This window comes from Nicotiana tomentosiformis, chromosome 9 (genome assembly GCF_000390325.3).
Source record: "Nicotiana tomentosiformis chromosome 9, ASM39032v3, whole genome shotgun sequence".
NCBI lineage: Eukaryota > Viridiplantae > Streptophyta > Magnoliopsida > Solanales > Solanaceae > Nicotiana > Nicotiana tomentosiformis.
The window spans coordinates 109,114,040-109,131,693 of NC_090820.1; the positions used below are offsets into that span (position 1 = coordinate 109,114,040).

At 33.2% G+C, this 17,654-nt stretch overlaps 2 protein-coding genes across 3 annotated transcripts; one reads left to right on the forward strand and one right to left on the reverse strand.

Moving 5' to 3' along the window:
• Positions 1–10,584: 10,584 nt before the first annotated feature.
• Positions 10,585–11,714, forward strand: LOC104113620 (RING-H2 finger protein ATL16-like). The gene has a single exon (XM_009623840.4). The coding sequence runs from the start codon at positions 10,779–10,781 to the stop codon at positions 11,712–11,714; it is 936 nt and encodes a 311-aa protein (XP_009622135.1). The 5' UTR covers positions 10,585–10,778.
• Positions 11,715–12,232: 518 nt separating this feature from the next.
• LOC104113618 (WAT1-related protein At5g07050-like) lies at positions 12,233–17,060 on the reverse strand. 2 transcript variants are annotated; one of them, XM_009623836.4, is made up of 8 exons: positions 16,773–17,060; positions 16,265–16,458; positions 15,497–15,559; positions 15,291–15,407; positions 14,494–14,728; positions 13,543–13,701; positions 13,308–13,459; positions 12,233–12,829 (listed from the first exon to the last, which is right to left on the reverse strand). In XM_009623836.4, the coding sequence occupies exons 2-8, from the start codon at positions 16,453–16,455 to the stop codon at positions 12,652–12,654; spliced, it is 1,095 nt and encodes a 364-aa protein (XP_009622131.1). In that variant the 5' UTR covers positions 16,456–16,458; positions 16,773–17,060; the 3' UTR covers positions 12,233–12,651. The 2 variants fall into 2 exon arrangements, with proteins under 2 accessions (XP_009622131.1, XP_070041966.1); XM_070185865.1 differs by having other exon boundaries at positions 16,265–17,060.
• Between the last annotated feature and the right edge of the window lie 594 nt (positions 17,061–17,654).

Here is a 17,654-nt window from a genome sequence, read left to right on the forward strand (position 1 = left end):
TAACTATTTGTCAGGTTAATACAGTCATATGACAGAGATAGAAGGAAGTCACGTGAAGACATTAACGCACGTCCTATCCCATGAAAATATGTCAACAAGTAATATTTTAATCGCTACAACTAGTGACAATTTTTTGTCTAACACATTTGTAAATCTTGTTACAAGAAAAATTAAATTATAGTGTATGTCTACTCTTCCTCTATGATCTTCATCTCAAATGTTTAATGACATATTTTTCTTCATTTTTTATGTCTATATAAAGGACTTGTAATAGATAGAAAAATACACACAATTGAAGAAAAAAATCTCTTCCTTCTCTCTATCTCTATTTCTTATTCATGTTTTACTAAATTGCTTTTATTTCATAATATGTTATCAATCTCTAACAAATTGAGTTACATATGTCTACAATTTTTTACTGTATCAATCAAGGTTTGTTCAAGCCATTCACAAAGTCAATGCTAACACCGAACTACTCAGCTTTTATGTCCATTCGGCAGTGTTCTGGTTTGTTTTCAAACGCTTGCTATTCAAATGTTATTATGTTTATTGGAGAAAAAAAAATCAATGATTTATTGAAGTTTCTGGGGTGGATTATAACATAATACCACGGAAAAAAAAAGTGCATTAAACATTTGAACCATATTTTCCAATAAAAAATATACTATAGCATATTCATGTTGTAGGAATAACTTTCTTTTTCTGCTTTGTTCTTTTCCTGATGTGCGTGGTCAAATATGTGACATGTTGGATTAAGAATAAGTTAAATTAACAAGATTTCACATTCATATTTTAAGAGTTAAGACTTGTTCCCATTTTTTTTTCCTTAGCAATTGTATCCTTCATAAATTTTTATTTCTAATGCTTAATCCATCATTTTATTTAAGAACTAAGCATTGGTTGGATCTTTCATCTCTGGTATTAAAAGAATTAAAGCATGTGTAATATGGCCAATATTTTGGCTAATGGAGTCCATCTCACATAAGCATAAGTAATTTTGCAAAGTGTAGATTTTGTTGGCAGTATTCTTTGGGACCCAAAAATATTGTATTGTGTGGTGGACATCATTTGCACAAGTTGTATCTCTTTTTTTACACCTAAGAGGCCAAGACTTTTTTGCCTATAAAAGGGAAGGCCATTAGTTCATTTTAGACACACTAACAAAACTTGAGTTAAGGGTGGCAAGTGGGCCGGTCCATGTCCGGGACCGGCCCGGGACCGTGGGCCAAATGGGCCAAACGGGCTAAACGGGCCAGGACCGTTTGGCCCGATTTTAGTGGGCCTAGGCCGGTCTCGTAGGCCAGTCCTATGATTTGGGCCCGCCAGGCCCGGACCATTTAGCCCGCCAGGGACCGGCCCGGAACCAGACCGGTCCCTTAACGGGCCAAACGGTCCCAACGGCTATATTTTTTTTTTTTTTAAATAAAAATAAAAAAAATATATAGTCGTTGGCTATTTATAAAATAGTCATTTAACCCCCCAACTTAGTTTTAACCCCAAACTTTTTATAATTATACTTTTTCCCTATTTTCAACTATAAATAACCCCTCATTCTTTCATTTTTTCTTACAAAATCATCAATCTATCACAATCTCTCTCTAATTTTCTTCTATAATAGCTACTATTGCTTACTTTATTGTTACTAAGTATATAATATATAAGCTATATTCGATATATATATATATATATAGCTTATATATTATACATTTAGTATATATACTATACTATACTATATATACATCTTATATAAGCTATATATACATCTTAGTATATATATATATACACATCTTATATACTATACTATATATACATCTTATACATCTTATATAGCTTATATAAGATGTATATATAGTATAGTATAGTATAGTATATATACTAAATGTATAATATATAAGCTATATATATATATATATATATATATATATATATATATACACACTAAGTGTATAGTATATAAGCTATATAAGATGTACGTATAGTATAGTATAGTATATATATATAAAAGTTATATTCGATATAAGATGTATATATAGTATAGTGTATATATATATTAAATAAAATTTAGGTCACAATTCTATAATTAATTTACAATGCTTTAGATATTTTTTTTAACATCCTTTTGTCTCTAATATCTATTTATTTTTTATTTATTTTTTAAAACCCGTTGGGCCCACTTAGCCCGCGGGCCGGGACCGTTTAGCCCGGGACCAAACGGTCCCGGTCCCTACAAAAAGACCGTTTGGACCGGCCCACTTGGCCCGTTTAGGTCCGGGACCGGCCCACTTGCCACCCTTAACTTGAGTTTTTATTTCTTGTTTCTTCCTTTCCTCCTTTATTAAGAGTGTTTTGTATGAGAGCTAGTGTTGGGAAGCACTTGTGTGAACCCTTTCTTTGGAGTGATCTTGTGAGGTTATTATCTTAGGGTATTTGGGATTAATTAGAGCATTTGCTCTAATTTTTGTACTCTTATTCGTATAGTGAAATTGCTCCTCTCTGCTTGTGGACGTAGGTCACTTTGACCGAACCACGCTAAATTGGTGTCTTCTTTATCTGCTTTAATTACCGTTGTTACCAACTTCCATTGTCTTTGTTATTGTCATTATATTGTTATTTGGCTAAATTCCGCACTACCCGGATTTCCGATCCTAACAAATTGGTATCAGAGTCAGATCTAACCGGGTTAGTTTCAATAGCCAAAATGGCTCTAACAAAGACCTATGTTGAGAAATTTGACCGAAGTGCAAACTTCTGAATGTGGCAATTAAAGGTGGAAGCTATCCTAATTCAGGATGGCTTAGACTTGGCGTTGTAAGGAAAGGAGAAGAAGCCGGATAAAATGACGGACGAGAAGTTTGTCATCATAGATAAAAAGGCAAAATCAGGTATCATCTTAAATCTCTCAAATGAGGTTTTACGTGAAGTTTCAGTAGAAACCACAGTCAAAAGCATGTGAGAAAAATTGAAAATCTTATATATGAAGAGGACGGTGGAAAATAGACTTTACCTGAAGCAGAAGCTTTATACAATTCGTATGGGTGAAGGTACCTCTATTCTCTCTCATCTTGACACCTTTGATTCAATTCTTATGGAATTGGGTAATATAGATGCTGAAATTAAAGATGAGGATCAAGCCATGTTACTGTTCTCTACCCCCATCTTTTAAGCATATAAGAGATACTATGCTTTATACAAAGAATAATATCTCTTATAAGGATATTAAATCTATCTTAAAATCAAAAGAACAGATAGATAGTGATATTACTGGGGAAGCTAGTGGAACTCAAGCGGAAGTTGGCTTATTTGTTAGGGGCAAATCCGACTCTATATCCAGATACAATAATTTAGAGTATCGCTATTGTCATAAGAAAAGTCACATTATCTTCGAATGTTATAAGCTGAAAAATAAAGAAAAGCTTAAGGAAAGGAAAAATGAGCACAAAAATACTGACACTGCCGAAGCAAGTGTAGCTGCTGATGAGACTGAGGGAACTGTTTTTTAGCAACTAATAATAGTTTCAAATCTAACAATGAGTGAATTTTAGATTCGGGTTGTTCTTATCATATGTGTCCCAATCGGGATTTATTTACCACATATGAATCTATTGGAAGTGGAGTTGTCTTGATGGGTAACAATGTTGCCTGCAAAGTTTTTGAAAAAGGTACAGTCCGAATCAAAATGCACGATGGTGTGGTGAGAATTCTCACCAATGTTAGACATGTTCCTGACTTGAAGAAAAATCCCATATCTTTGGGCAATCTAGAATTTCTTGGGTGCAAGTACGCAGGTGAAGGTGGAGTTCTGAAAGTTTCTCATGGTGCTCTTGTGATCATGAAAGCACACAGATCTGGTTCATTGTATACTTTATTGGGATCCACTGTTATAGGTCCTACTACAGTTTTGTTATCAGACAACTTGTCTGATTTTGATGGCATTAAATTTTGACATATGCCCATTGGGACTTTTGCGGAGAAGGTGGAGAAAACTTACTATATCAACCAAAATTAGGCCAAGGTGGAGATTTATAATATGGCCAATGTTTTGGCTAATTGAGTCCATCTCACATAAGTATAAGTATTTTTGCAAAGTGTAGACTTTATTGGCAATATTCTTTGGGACCCAAAAATATTGTATTGTGTGGTAGACATCATTTGCACAAGTTGTATCTCTTCTTTTATACCTAAGAGGCCAAGACTTTTTTGCCTATAAAAGGGAAGGTCATTAGTTCATTTTAGACACACTAACAAGACTTGAGTCTTCATTTCTTGTTTCTTCCTTTCCTCTTTTATTAAGAGTGTTTTGTATGAGAGTTAGTGTTGGGAAGCACTTGTGTGAACCCTTTCTTTGGAGTGATCTTGTGAGGTTATTATCTTAGGGTATTTGGGATTAATTAGAGTATTTACTCTAATTTTTGTACTCTTATTCGTATAGTGAAATTGTTCCTCTCTGCTTGTAGACGTAGGTCACTTTGACCGAACCACGCTAAATTGGTGTCTTCTTTATCTGCTTTAATTACCGTTGTTATCAACTTCCATTGTCTTTGTTATTGTCATTATACCGTTATTTGGCTAAATTTCACACTACCCGGATTTCCGATCCTAACAGCATGTTATAGAGTGGTATTGTGTGTCTCTTTCTTTGTTTACATGAGATAAGTATGAATCTTATTATTAACTAAATTGTAGAAGAAGGTAACTAGCAACATATTATAACTCCTTGTTTTTATGGTTGTTAGACATAACTTATTTCATGATATAATAAAATGCATTCTCTTGGTATTAGACATATGATTTACGTGTACTTTTCATAGTTTCCAAAATGTATGTGCGTTGCATTAAACTATTGAAATTTGATTATGCAACTTTTTTTATTTGTATGACTAAAAAGATCAGCATATATTGTCTACCATGAAACTAGTTTCTTTTACAATTAATAAGGAAGACTAAATTTTCTTTAACAAAGCCTTTTGTTGAGCAACTCAAGAAGTGTAGTATCTATTTATCTTAAATATTAGTAAAGCGCAATTATTGGAAGTTGTGTTGGTATGACAAATAATGCCTTCAAGTCCTATCACACCTTGAGGGTAAGACACTGAGTTTAAATCCTAGTGCACCATGATAATAAGACGTTGAGTTAGAGTTCCAATGCATTATGGTCTAACATACCTTTATATGGGTAAGGAATTGGGTTTGAGTCTCAGTGCACTATATTGATGATTAAAGAAGAATAATGTATTTTTCATGAAAAAGCATGAAGTTTGTCCCACTTGATTTGCTCCATTCTTGAAGTGAATGTGATAGCGGTGCATAATAAATCTAGATGAAGATAAGTGGTTGATCAATGAACGTGGACGTGCGTTGTCAATATGAGGTACGTTCAGACGATTATAGTCCAAAATAATAAGGGTTCTCAAAATAATCCTTCAAAGGTAAAGGAAATGTGTATCAAAATGATCTATAAATATGAGGTACATTCAGACGATTATAGTCCATTTTTTGAAAGAATGTGACTTGTGATAAGCATTGTAAATGCAGACTCATTCCTGAAAGTGAATGTCGAAATATATGTGTGATATAAATTATGCATAAGAATGTAATTATGCATGGTTGAATAAATACAATAACTCACCTCTACTGGGAGGTTTGAGAAAAAGAAAGATAATGAATATTACAGTGTGGTTACATGAATATGTTATTGGTCGCGTACATACCACCGAAAATATTTTGCCATCTCTTATAAAAGGTTATTAAAGGCAAAATTAAAGTAAGAAATAATTTTGCTTATGATGATTTTGACCATGACAATTATTATGATATGATTTTATCCATGAAGGTGACATTCAACATATGGATGGTGTGACAAAAGATCTTGCAGTACAAAATCAATTAAAATCTCTGAAAGAACTAATTTGTTACTACCCGTATGAGTGAAATTGTTATCTTCATATTACTTTAATCACACCGGGTAATAATAAAAGGTTACCTGATTTTCTTTCTATTTGTACTACACAAATATAAGCATGATGATAGAATTATATGTCACAAGTAAACTAGAGGTTTACTGAAATAAATATTAGTTGGCATAACCGGTTGACCATCTCGGTTCAATTATGATGCGAAAAATTAATTGAGAATTACATTGGCATATATTGAAGAAATAGAAGATTCTTCAAGAATTTTCTTGTGCTGCTTATTCTCGTGATATACCAGTTAAGGTTGGGATTGAATCCCTTGATTTCTAGAACAAATAAAATGTGATAAATATATGGGCTCAGTCACCTGCCATGTGGACCGTTTACTATTATATAATTTTAATAGATGCATCTATTATATGATCACATGTGCATTTGTTATCAACTTGCAGTTTGACTTTTGCAAGATTGATTGCTCAAATTATTAGAGCATAGTTTCAGAATATAAATTATGATGATTTATCTTGATAATGCTGATTTAAATTCAAGTTGATTTAGCAGAAATTGTATGCCTCCAATTATAGCTAAACCATTAGTTATGAAAATAAAACTGCCAAAATAAAATTTGGTATGTGATGTATTATTTAATATACAGCAGCACTTGTACGCATCTAGCCAAATTATGATAAGTTCTCCCTATCACAATCGGTTCAGGGTCAGGAACCAAATAATTTACATCTAAAAATATGAATGTACTATATGATTTAATTGTTCCACCACAATGCACAAAGATGGATCCCCAATAAGGCTGGGGATATGTGTTGGTGATCCCAACAATAGGGGGAGAAAATGGGCAGCTGAAAAATTAATGCATATAATTAATTATTATGAGTACATCTAGATCCTCGTACGAGAAAATGTGAACTTGAAGTTCAAGTGATAATTCATTTGCAAAATATTGCCAGGCGTATTTGCTGACCCAAAGCTAAATGTCATATTCCACCTACTAATGCTCCAAATAAAATAAAGTTCATAATGAATAGAATCTATAGCATGCATGAAGCATAATAGACTAATCGGTTCCAAAGATAAAACTCCTTGAAGAAGGAGAGAAGAAAATGTTCGAGATGGTCATAATAAGGAGGCAAGTGCTCTAGAAGAGCACCACGACATAACACTCCATAAGACCTCATGGGAGAGGCTCAGGTACCTGAAAATAATAAGATAAAGAGATCTCAATAAGTTATGTCTTTATTGGGTAATAATAGAACTGATATAAAATGATTGTCGACGATATTGTTAATATAATGTAGCGCTCAATATTATTAATATTAACGAGGATCTTGAGCTCAAATCTTTCATAAAATTTGGACAGATAAATGATTGGCCAAATGAAAAATACGCAATAAAAATTAATTTCACCTAAAAATATGAAGTTGGACGGATAGTCTCAATACCTGAAAGTATAAAGCCAGTGGAGGTATAAATGTGTTCTTGTGCGAAAAAAAAAAGTCAAGTCGATAGACATAAAGATAACTTGTGTCACAAGAAGATTTGTAAATATCCTGGCATTGATTATATAGAGACATGTTCTCATGTGGTGGATGTAGTCATTTTAGGTTTTAATCTGGCAATACATGAAAAACTTGATATGCGTATAATGGAAATCATCGAAGGATTTAAATTGTTCTGAAGCATATTAAGGTTTTCAAGAAATTTATTAAATAAAGCTTCAAAAATCCTTATACAAATTAAAACAATCAAGGCGCGTGTGGTATAATCGCCTGAGTGAGTACCTGTTGAAAAAAGGGTACAAGAATGATTCAATTTGTCCTTGTATCTTTATAAAAAGATCTGGATCTGAATTTGTTATAATCGCTGTGTATGTTGATGATTTAAATATCATTGGAACATCTGGGGAACTTTCTAAAGCAGTAGACTGTTTAAAGAAAGAATTTGAAATGAAAGATATTGGAAAGATAAAATTTTGTCTTGGTCTACAAATTGAGTATATGAAAGATGGATTTTTTGTCCATCAATCAGCATACACTAAAAAGATTTTAAAGCGATTCTATATGGATAAAGCACATTCATTGAGTACCCTGATGATTGTGAGATCCCTCGATATAAATAAAGATCCATTCCGAGCTCATGAAAATAATGAAGAGCTTCTTGGTCCTGAAGTACCATATCTTAGTGCAATTGGTGCACTGATGTATCTTGCTAACACTACAAGGCCTGACATAACTTTTCAGTTAATGTCCTAGCAAGATATAGCTCTGCTCCTACAAGGAGACATTGGAATGGAATCAAACACATATTGCGGTATCTAAAAGGGACTACCGATATGGGCTTATTTTATGGCAATGATTGCAATCCCGATCTTGTTGGTTATGTCGATGTTGAGTATTTATCTGACCTACACAAGGCTCGATCTCAAACAGGCTATGTGTTTATATGTGGAGGCACTGTCATATCTTGGCGATCGACTAAGCAATTAATCGTGGCTACTTCATCTAAATCATGCTGAGATAATTGCTATTCATGAAGCAAGTCGAGAATGTGTATGGTTGAGGTCTATAATACATCTTATTAGAGACAAATGTGATTTGAAGCGTGACAAACTACCCACAATTTTGTATGAAGACAATGAAGTATGCAACCCCAATTAAAGGGAGGATTCATAAAAGGAGATAGGACAAAGCACATTGTACCAAAGTTATTTTTCACACATGATCTTCAAAAGAATTGTGATATCAACGTGCAACATATTCGTTCAAGAGATAATATGGCTGATTTGTTCACCAAATCTCTACCGACGTCAACCTTCAAGAAACTAGTGTACAAGATTGGGATGCGAAGGCTTAAGGATATGAATTGATGCTCTAATCCAGGGGAGTTAATACGCGTTGTACTCTTTTTTTCTTACAATATTTTGTCCCACTGGGTTTTCCTTGAAAGTTTTTAACGAGGCAACCAAAAGGCGTATTTATAAACATGTGTACTCTTTTTCCTTCACTAGATTTTTTTTTTTTAGGGTTTTTCCTAATAAGGTTTTAACGAGATACATTATCTATGAACATCCAATGGGGAGTGTTATAAGAAAAATTAAATTATAGTGAATGTCTACTCTTCCTCCATGATCTTCATCTCAAATGCTTAATAACATATTCAATGACATATTTTTCTTCACTTTTCATGCCTATATAAAGGCCTTGTAATAGATAGAAAAATACACACAATTGAAGAAGAAAATCTCTTCCTTCTCGCTATCTCTATTTCTTGTTCATGTTTTACTAAATTGCTTTTATTTCATAACAAATCTAATATTTTACCGATTAAATGATACCTCCTTTGTATTTTTTGTAATCGTATTTGATTAGGCACGAAATCTAAAAAATAAAAATAAAAAAATTTTAAAACTTATAGCTTAAGACATGTCATAGACATATCATATATGTGACTACAAAATCATGTTATTAAGGATAAAATATAAAGTCTAACATTAAATTACTTCTAAATATAGAAAGGTACGTATTTTTTTTTTTCAGACAGATGAAAAAAAAGTATGTAATATGAATTGGACAAAGGAAGTATAATTTAATATTTCATTATATTTATCACCAAATGTGAATATAGGACTAACACAAGACGTCATAAAGTTGTCAAAAAGTACACCGCGTTAACATTTACTTTCGTTCTTTTTCCTTTTTTCAGAAAAATACCAAAAAAATCATTATATTTAGAGAAAGGTCGTTACTTTTGGCTTTATACTGTTCGAATCATGCGGATTATGGATCTAATATTATTAAACGTTGAAAAATTAAGAAATTTCATAGCAGTTGCAGCTTCCTTTGATGTGTGACAACAATTCAACAAAAAAAATCATATAATTTCTACCTAGGGTTATCAGTCAACACTGAACAGGCAAACCCACAAATGATGTGTTGGTTTCATTATTTATATTGGAATCTGACTAATTCAACTTTATTACATAAGATCCATTAGAAAGAAACAATCCCTACCAAAATTTCTTATATCATATAAAAACTTTCAAGAATTCTTTCGTCTTATTCCTAAAGGTTTGACTTTCGATACATAAGGTTGCGATGTCAAAATTATATGCCACAAGTATTTTTATTTTTATTTTTTTTGAAGGGGAATCTGGACCATCGGTAAAAATATATCTGTATGGCCTATAGGTCACGACTCGCGAGTTCGAGCCTTGCAAGTAGCCACTATGTTTGTATTATGGTAGGTTGTTACATCACACCCTTTGGGGTGCAATCTTCCTCGGACCCTGCGCGAAAGCGGAATACTTTATGCCCTGAGCTACCCTTTTAAGTATTGACGAAATCATTTAAGATAGTACTCTAACAAAAATTTCTATATTTTCATAGCTGAAACTTGAAACTTCTAATTAAAAGAAATCTCATCCGTCCGATCATATTCTTATATGATTACTAATATAAATTCCTGCGATCAAGAAATAAACAATTAAAAAATATTTTTTTGCCAACTAAGATTTTTCTTATTGGGGAAAGAGACAACAGTCAACAGCTACACCTCTATGTTCACACTTCCATCTGCTTCTCACCTTAAAATATTTGCTGAAACTCATATATAAATGTTCATTTATTCATTTGATATCTCCTCTAGTAATACTTCTGTTTCTTGTCATTAAATACCCTCCCAAAGTTTCTTCAAAATTTGACCCTTTTTCTAATAGGACTTTGGTCCGTCATCTTATTCAGTGTTGAAAATTACAAACCTTCCCATATCTTCTTTTGACACCTCTTTAGACAATACTCGGCCTAGTGCAGTGCATAGCATACATTAAATTGCCAATTATACGAGTTCTCAAACAACATGGATTTAGAATCAATTTCTCCCATGAAAAGTCCTCCAATTAATTTGCATTCTTCTTCTCATTCTAGTTTTCCAATTATTGCCATAGCTATTATAGGCATTTTTGCTACTATTTTCTTGCTAGTCACTTACTATGTTTTTGCCATCAAATGTTGCTTGAATTGGCAAAGGATTGATCTTTTGAGGCCATTTTCATTTTTAAGAAGTCGAAATATTGAAGACCCTTTAACGGTTTACTCACAAGCAGTGGAAAATCAGGGATTGAACGAATCAGTGATTCGATCAATTCCCGTTTTCCAATACAAGAAAAGGGAAGAGAAAAAAGATGATTTACTACTGGAAAATACAACAACTTCTTGTGAATGTGTTGTTTGTTTGAATGAGTTTCAAGAAGATGAGATGCTAAGAATCATTCCAAATTGTGCCCATGTTTTTCACATTGATTGTATTGACATATGGCTTCAAAATAATGCAAATTGTCCACTTTGTAGAACTAGCATCTCATTATCAAAAAATACAACAAATTCCCCATTGGATCAAATCATCACTCCTCAAGATCAAGACTATGTTGTGATAGAAATAGGGAATTTCTCATTTAGTCCTTCTCCAAGAAAAATTGAACCAAACATACCAAAAAAGAAAGTCAAAAATTTGAGTCATGTTTCAAGTATGGGAGATGAATGCATTGACATAAATAGGAAGAAAGATGAAGAATTCACAATTCAACCAATTAGGAGATCTTTCTCAATGGATTCAGCGTCGGATCGACAACTTTACGTAGCAGTTCAAGAGATTATGCAACAGCAAAGGCAAGTTCCTAATGTTAGTCCTAGTGAAGGTAGTAGTAGTAGTAGTAGTAGAATTAAAAGATTTTTTTCATTTGGGAATGGAAGAGGATCAAGAAATGCAGTTTTACCAGTTCACTTAGAGTCATAGGGGGGGGGGGGGGGGCCTTTTATTTTCAGATTTTGGTAGTTTTTGTTTGTATAGGTGTAAAGTTTCTTGGATTTGTTTTTTGGAAGATAGTTGTGGAAAATAGAAAAATATAGGGAGGGGTAATCTCTTTTTCTCTTTCATGTATATTTTTCCTATAAATTGGTCCTTATTTATGTACTTTCCTCAGCAGTTGTAGCTAAATATATGACCAGTTTTATTAATTCTTGAAAAGTTGAAAGCTAAAGTGGCGTATGGATTTGATTGGGATCGATTCTACATAGTTGGATGGTTCTCACTTCCATAGATTCAATTGGAATTGATTCTCACGATCGAGCCCTTATCAAAAGGGTGCGAGCCGACACTTGTGAAAGTCTTCGACTTACACGGCGTCTCTTTCCATTTGGTCCAACTATAAAAGAAAAGAATGTGCGCAACTACTTTATTCTCTTTTACCGCTCTTTGTTTACTTCTGATCTGAGCTTGTAAAACTTTTGGACTCTTTAAAATGATCAGTACCATGCCACAACAAAGACAATCTCTTGTATAATTTGATGATTGTTAGAATCCATATTTATTTCTAATTAGATTAATCTCTCTTGACTTCAAAGGATACTAATAAAATGAAGCACTAAACTAATAGAAGAATCTCTTGTACAAAGTGCATATGCCACTTTAGCCTTTTCAACCTTTCAAGAAAAGGAGCATTCAAGCTCAATTTCAATCTCTTTTTTTTAACCATTTGTATCCGATAATCACTGGTCCGACTAATTCAGATTTATACCGCATAAGGCCTATTAAGGGATAAGCACTCCCGGCCTGAAATTTCTCCTTGAATATACTTGATTTTTTCTTTATTTATTGTTTTGGTTTTTAGTATATATTCTTGGAATTAGCTAGTATAAGTTTTGTTTGCTGTCCAAATGAATGGCATGGATTTCTAAGGTTGTGCTCTAAAACCATTTGCATTTGATGCTAATTTTGGTATCAAATGGTCTTCATGTTGTTCTCTTTTGATTGTGCTGCATTTTTCTTCATCATTTCTCTCTGATTTGGGATCTTCTTTTCCCCATAAGAGCAAGTAAAGACCAACAATGACTATTACTGCTCCTATTATGCTGAAAAAATGTCAAGAAAAAAGTGTATATTTAGAACAAGAAAAAAAAAATATATATATATATATATTAAGCCTGTATTAATTGTTACAAAAAGTAGTGAATGTAGTAGTAATGTCCCTGAACAATTTTAAAAAAAGGTTCAATTATACCCCTAAACAATTATAAGGTCCAAATATACCTTACGTGCCGTGACCAATTTTTTCAGGGTAGAAAATCGTTAGTGGGTGGGGTATATTTGAGATGAAAGATAACGATGGGGGCACCTATAGGCTGAAAGGTAAATGGCGGTTATATATAAGACAAACCGCAAACGATTGTCATCAGCTCGATCGTGCTGTAAGGTGTTGGGTTAAGTCCCATAACGAGCGCAGCGCAACCCGTTAAGGTATATTTGGAGCTTTTCCCTAAGCTCTATAATCCACCTCTATTCTCCTCACACTGACAAAAAGAAAAGAGAAAACAAGAAAGAGTTGTTTACCTGCCCATATATAGCTTTTCCCCAAAGACAAAGTATGCTAGAATTGCCACTAATATAGTTGATAGTGGATTGAACATAGTTACAAAAACAGGTCCCTTTTGCTCAGTGCACCAAAGTTGAATAAACACCACTAAACCAGAGATCACTATACCCTGTTTTAAATTAAAAACAACACATTAATGTTTGTCACAGCCAAATTTAATTTGACTTAGATAGATAATTGGACTCTTCTTACTCCATATATTGTTGACCAAAAATCAATGTTGAAACCAATGGTCCAAGCAGCTCTTTTATGTTGTACAATAACAGTGTAAAAAGCTGATTGTGCTGCTCCAACAAAACTCATCCATGTAGTAAGTGACAATTGTGCTGGATATCTTTTTAGTGTGTAAGCCTGTAAGATTTTCAAGGTAAACTAGTTAGAAAAAAGAACTACACTCTAAAGCTGTAACAAAGTTTGTCACGATCCAAAACTGGAGGGTCGTGACAGATATTCGTTGTGACATGCATCCGACAGACAGAGGCGGATGCAGCGCAACAGCACCAGTTCATCTGAACTCAGTACTTTTAATGGTAAACATATTTTATGTGTATAAATCCATTAAATTTGCAAACAAATAGTATACTTGAACTCATACTTATAAAAATACAATGGATTCATGCTAAGAACCTTAAATATTTAACCATAAAGCTTAAATCTTAGATTCACCTTAGATAATAGCCTAACGCTCGCTAAGTGAACCTTTAACCTGAGCATAAATCAAGAAAAATAGAAAAAACACATAATGAAGATCCAAGCGTTTCCGTACTGCTAAACACATGCAAAATGGGGTGTCGTGAAGCCCATATACAGTAGCGGAGCCAGGAGTTCATATAAGGGGTTTCAAAATATACTAATATGCCATAGTCGAGATTTGAACTATGAATTAAAACAACCTTTGAACCCCTTTACCTTTTACACTAAATTTTTTTCAAGGAGATTCAACAGTATATGTAATCGAAAAGTTTGCACAGTATAACTTTTCCCTCTGGCTAACTCCGCCCCTGCTCATGTATCATCATACAACAGTTTACAGTGCAAAACTAGTCTATAAATAGGTAGGACAAAAGTTTTAATTTTACCCTATTTGCACAGTATAATTTTTCGACGAACGAGAATTAATAGACAAGAATTTCATAGAAGGACCTGCATGATGTACCATATGGACCATGTAATGCAGCTAGCAACAGTCAGAATGGAGCCTTTCAACCAATTTTCATGCACAAAACTGCCACCTCTTTGAATATAGATGAGAGGTTGCCATAGGTTTTTCAGACAAGCTCCTTTGTACAATGTCATTGTCATTACACCAGCCAATGAAACCAGTGTTCCTAAGATTTTTGCTATTCCCCTAGGATCTCCAACATTTACAACTTCCAACCTAGTACAATTAAAAGAAAATTAATTAGAGTTTAAATTTTATGTACTGTCAGGATAAAGGATATTTATATTACCAGGTCATTGAATAGGTAATTACACGTAACATCGATTAGTAAACTAAATTAAGTAAATGTTAAGTGGCATGTTATAGCATGTCAAATCACATGATGGTGTAAAGATTTTTACACTGTCGGATGTGGCGGAGCTATAAAGCTCCAAGGGGTGTCAGCTGACACCCCTTCACTGAAAAAATACACTGTTTAGGTAAGTAAAAATTGTTCTTTTATGTATATATGCTATATATTTTATTCCACTGACTTTTTCGTGTATTTACTTCTTTAAAATTTGACACACCTTAGTGAAAATTCTGGTTCCGCTACTGGTCTACTCGGGATGCTTTACTCCTAACCCCACAAGGTTCTGAGACGGAGGTATTTATAACTTAAATCCCTTTAATTGATGAGTTTAAGTTCTGTGAGTTTAAGTAAATTCTATGTTAGATTTTAGTTTCATAAACTGTTAATTTCTGCATTCTTTTCTTGAAGTTGTTGAGATTTTATTACCTGAGTATTACTGCTAATACAAAGGTTAGTGCAGCAATAGTGTTGACCATAGAAGATACAAAAGTTGGAGAAGTGAAATTCAAGCTCACAAAGTACATATTCAACGTCAAACTCACTCTGAAATGAAAAACAAACTGTTAGTAATTTCTTTTCCTCAGAACTATATTTCAATAGGATGATATCATATGATGTTCAATTGAGCTTACCCCATAAGAGAAAGTACAAAGATTTCCAATAGCAAAGCCAAAGTTAACTTTGGTCTTGTTTGTCTGCAGAAAAGAAACAGAACCCTTTAGATAGTAATCTTCATTTCAATTTATACGATGTATTTTGATTGGACACGAAATTTAAGAAAGAAATGAAGACCTTTAACTAAAAGTTGTAGTCTTAAACATATCGTAACATTTGTGTGTAGGTATAAGACTTTTTAAGCTTATATGATATTGAACATACCACATTTTTGTATGAAAGCTTCACATTAAGAATGGAAAAGAAAATTTATTTGAGTTAAATTATTTCAGATTAAAAAATATGTCATTCTTTTTAACTCACTAATAAGGAAATAGTATCATATAAAATAGTACAAAGGGAACTAATAACTTGAAACATTTCATAGCAGTTTCCCCTCCCTCCCTAAAAAGGGTTAGCTATTATGCACTAATTTCACACTATCAGGTTGAAAGATAATTACATGTAACTATTCTATAATAAGTGAAACTGGTTATCGAAAAAATAAAGCTAACAACCTACTATAACTGTTGAATTATACTAAAGTTGCCTATGTGTAACCTATAGATCACGTGTTCGAGCCGTGAAAGCAACCACTAATGCTTGCATTAGGGTAGGCTGTTTATATCACACCCTTTAGGGTACGGCTCTTTTCCAGACCCTGTGTAAACACGTGATACTTTGTGCACCGAGTTGTCTTGTTTTAATGCATGTATTTGGATTAGAGAAAAGTGATATATACATACCTTTCGAGAAAATAGGCAAATGGTAACATAACTAAACCACCAACAATATGCCGATAAGTAATGTAGACATGAGGATTCATCCCATGATTGAAGGAAGCTTCAGTTATGAAATACAGAAAAGTATAGCAAATCTGAGCTAAAACCATAAGAAAATGAGGCTTGAACTTCTTGAAAATGCCCATAATAGCCATCTCCTGTTCTTTGACAAAACACTAATACAATAAGATCCAGAATTTAATTACCAGAAAATATAGAGAATATAGAAGAATGGGGTTCGATTCCAATTGCTTATTGATAGGATCTTGTTCTCCACCATATTCTTATTATAGTCTGAAAATTCTCAAATGTGAGGGTAAGCTATGTTTCTTTGTCTTTCTTTTGTAAAGAAAAGCAAAAACTTTGAGAAAATTTTTGAAGAATGGAGAAAATAAAATATTCTAGTGATCAATTATTCTTGAATATTTAATAAGAAAAGGCATAAAAAGTCATTCAACAAACATTCCACCACCTGAAAAAACAAAAGGGAGTGCAAGATTATTGCCTTATAGATGATATGTGTTGTCCACTAAAGAATTTGGAAGAAAACATTTTTGAAAGAATAAAAACATCAAGTCGTGCATGTAGGAGATTGTGTCGTAAATGATACTATATTTGTAGTAGTCATTCCACCGATAAGGTTTGTGATTGAGTGGTAAGTATTACTTCATCCTTAACCAGAGGTTCCGGGTTCGAGTTCTTAGCTATTGAGTCGCTTTTGTTAGGGATCGTTTTACCCTCAATGTGGGACTTCTCGGCATGAATCTGGATTTAGTCCGGCCCCAATATAGATACTGTACACCGAGTGAAAAACAAAAAAAAAAAAGTGTAGTAGTCACTCCTCCTTTATATAAGGAGTATTGTCCTTCATTTAAACGCAATTTAGTAAGATGTGAAGCCACTGGAGTAGCTACAACCAGGGCGGAGCTAGCTCTTCGGTTATGTTCGACTGAACCCAATAATTTGGATCTAAATTTTGTATTTATCTCAAAATTCTATTGAATTTATATATAATATTAATTTAGAACTGAGTAATTTAAAGGGACTAGAATCTTGAACGCATAAGTTTCAAATCTTGACTTCGTCTTTGGCTACAATATTAGCTACATATTCGAATGAAATCAATAGCTTTTGATTAGACATTATATTATATTAAAAAAATATTTATTCAAAATTTAATTACTAATCCAATAACTAAAACAAGCTATGGATTCGATGATAATTCAGAGTTAATAACTTTAAATCCTAGCTCCGGTTCTATGTTGATGAACCATTTGCATAAACCACTTTTGTCTATGAAGATTAAAAAAGGGTGTATTTGTGAAGTCATTCTCGGCATATTTTCAGGTCCACT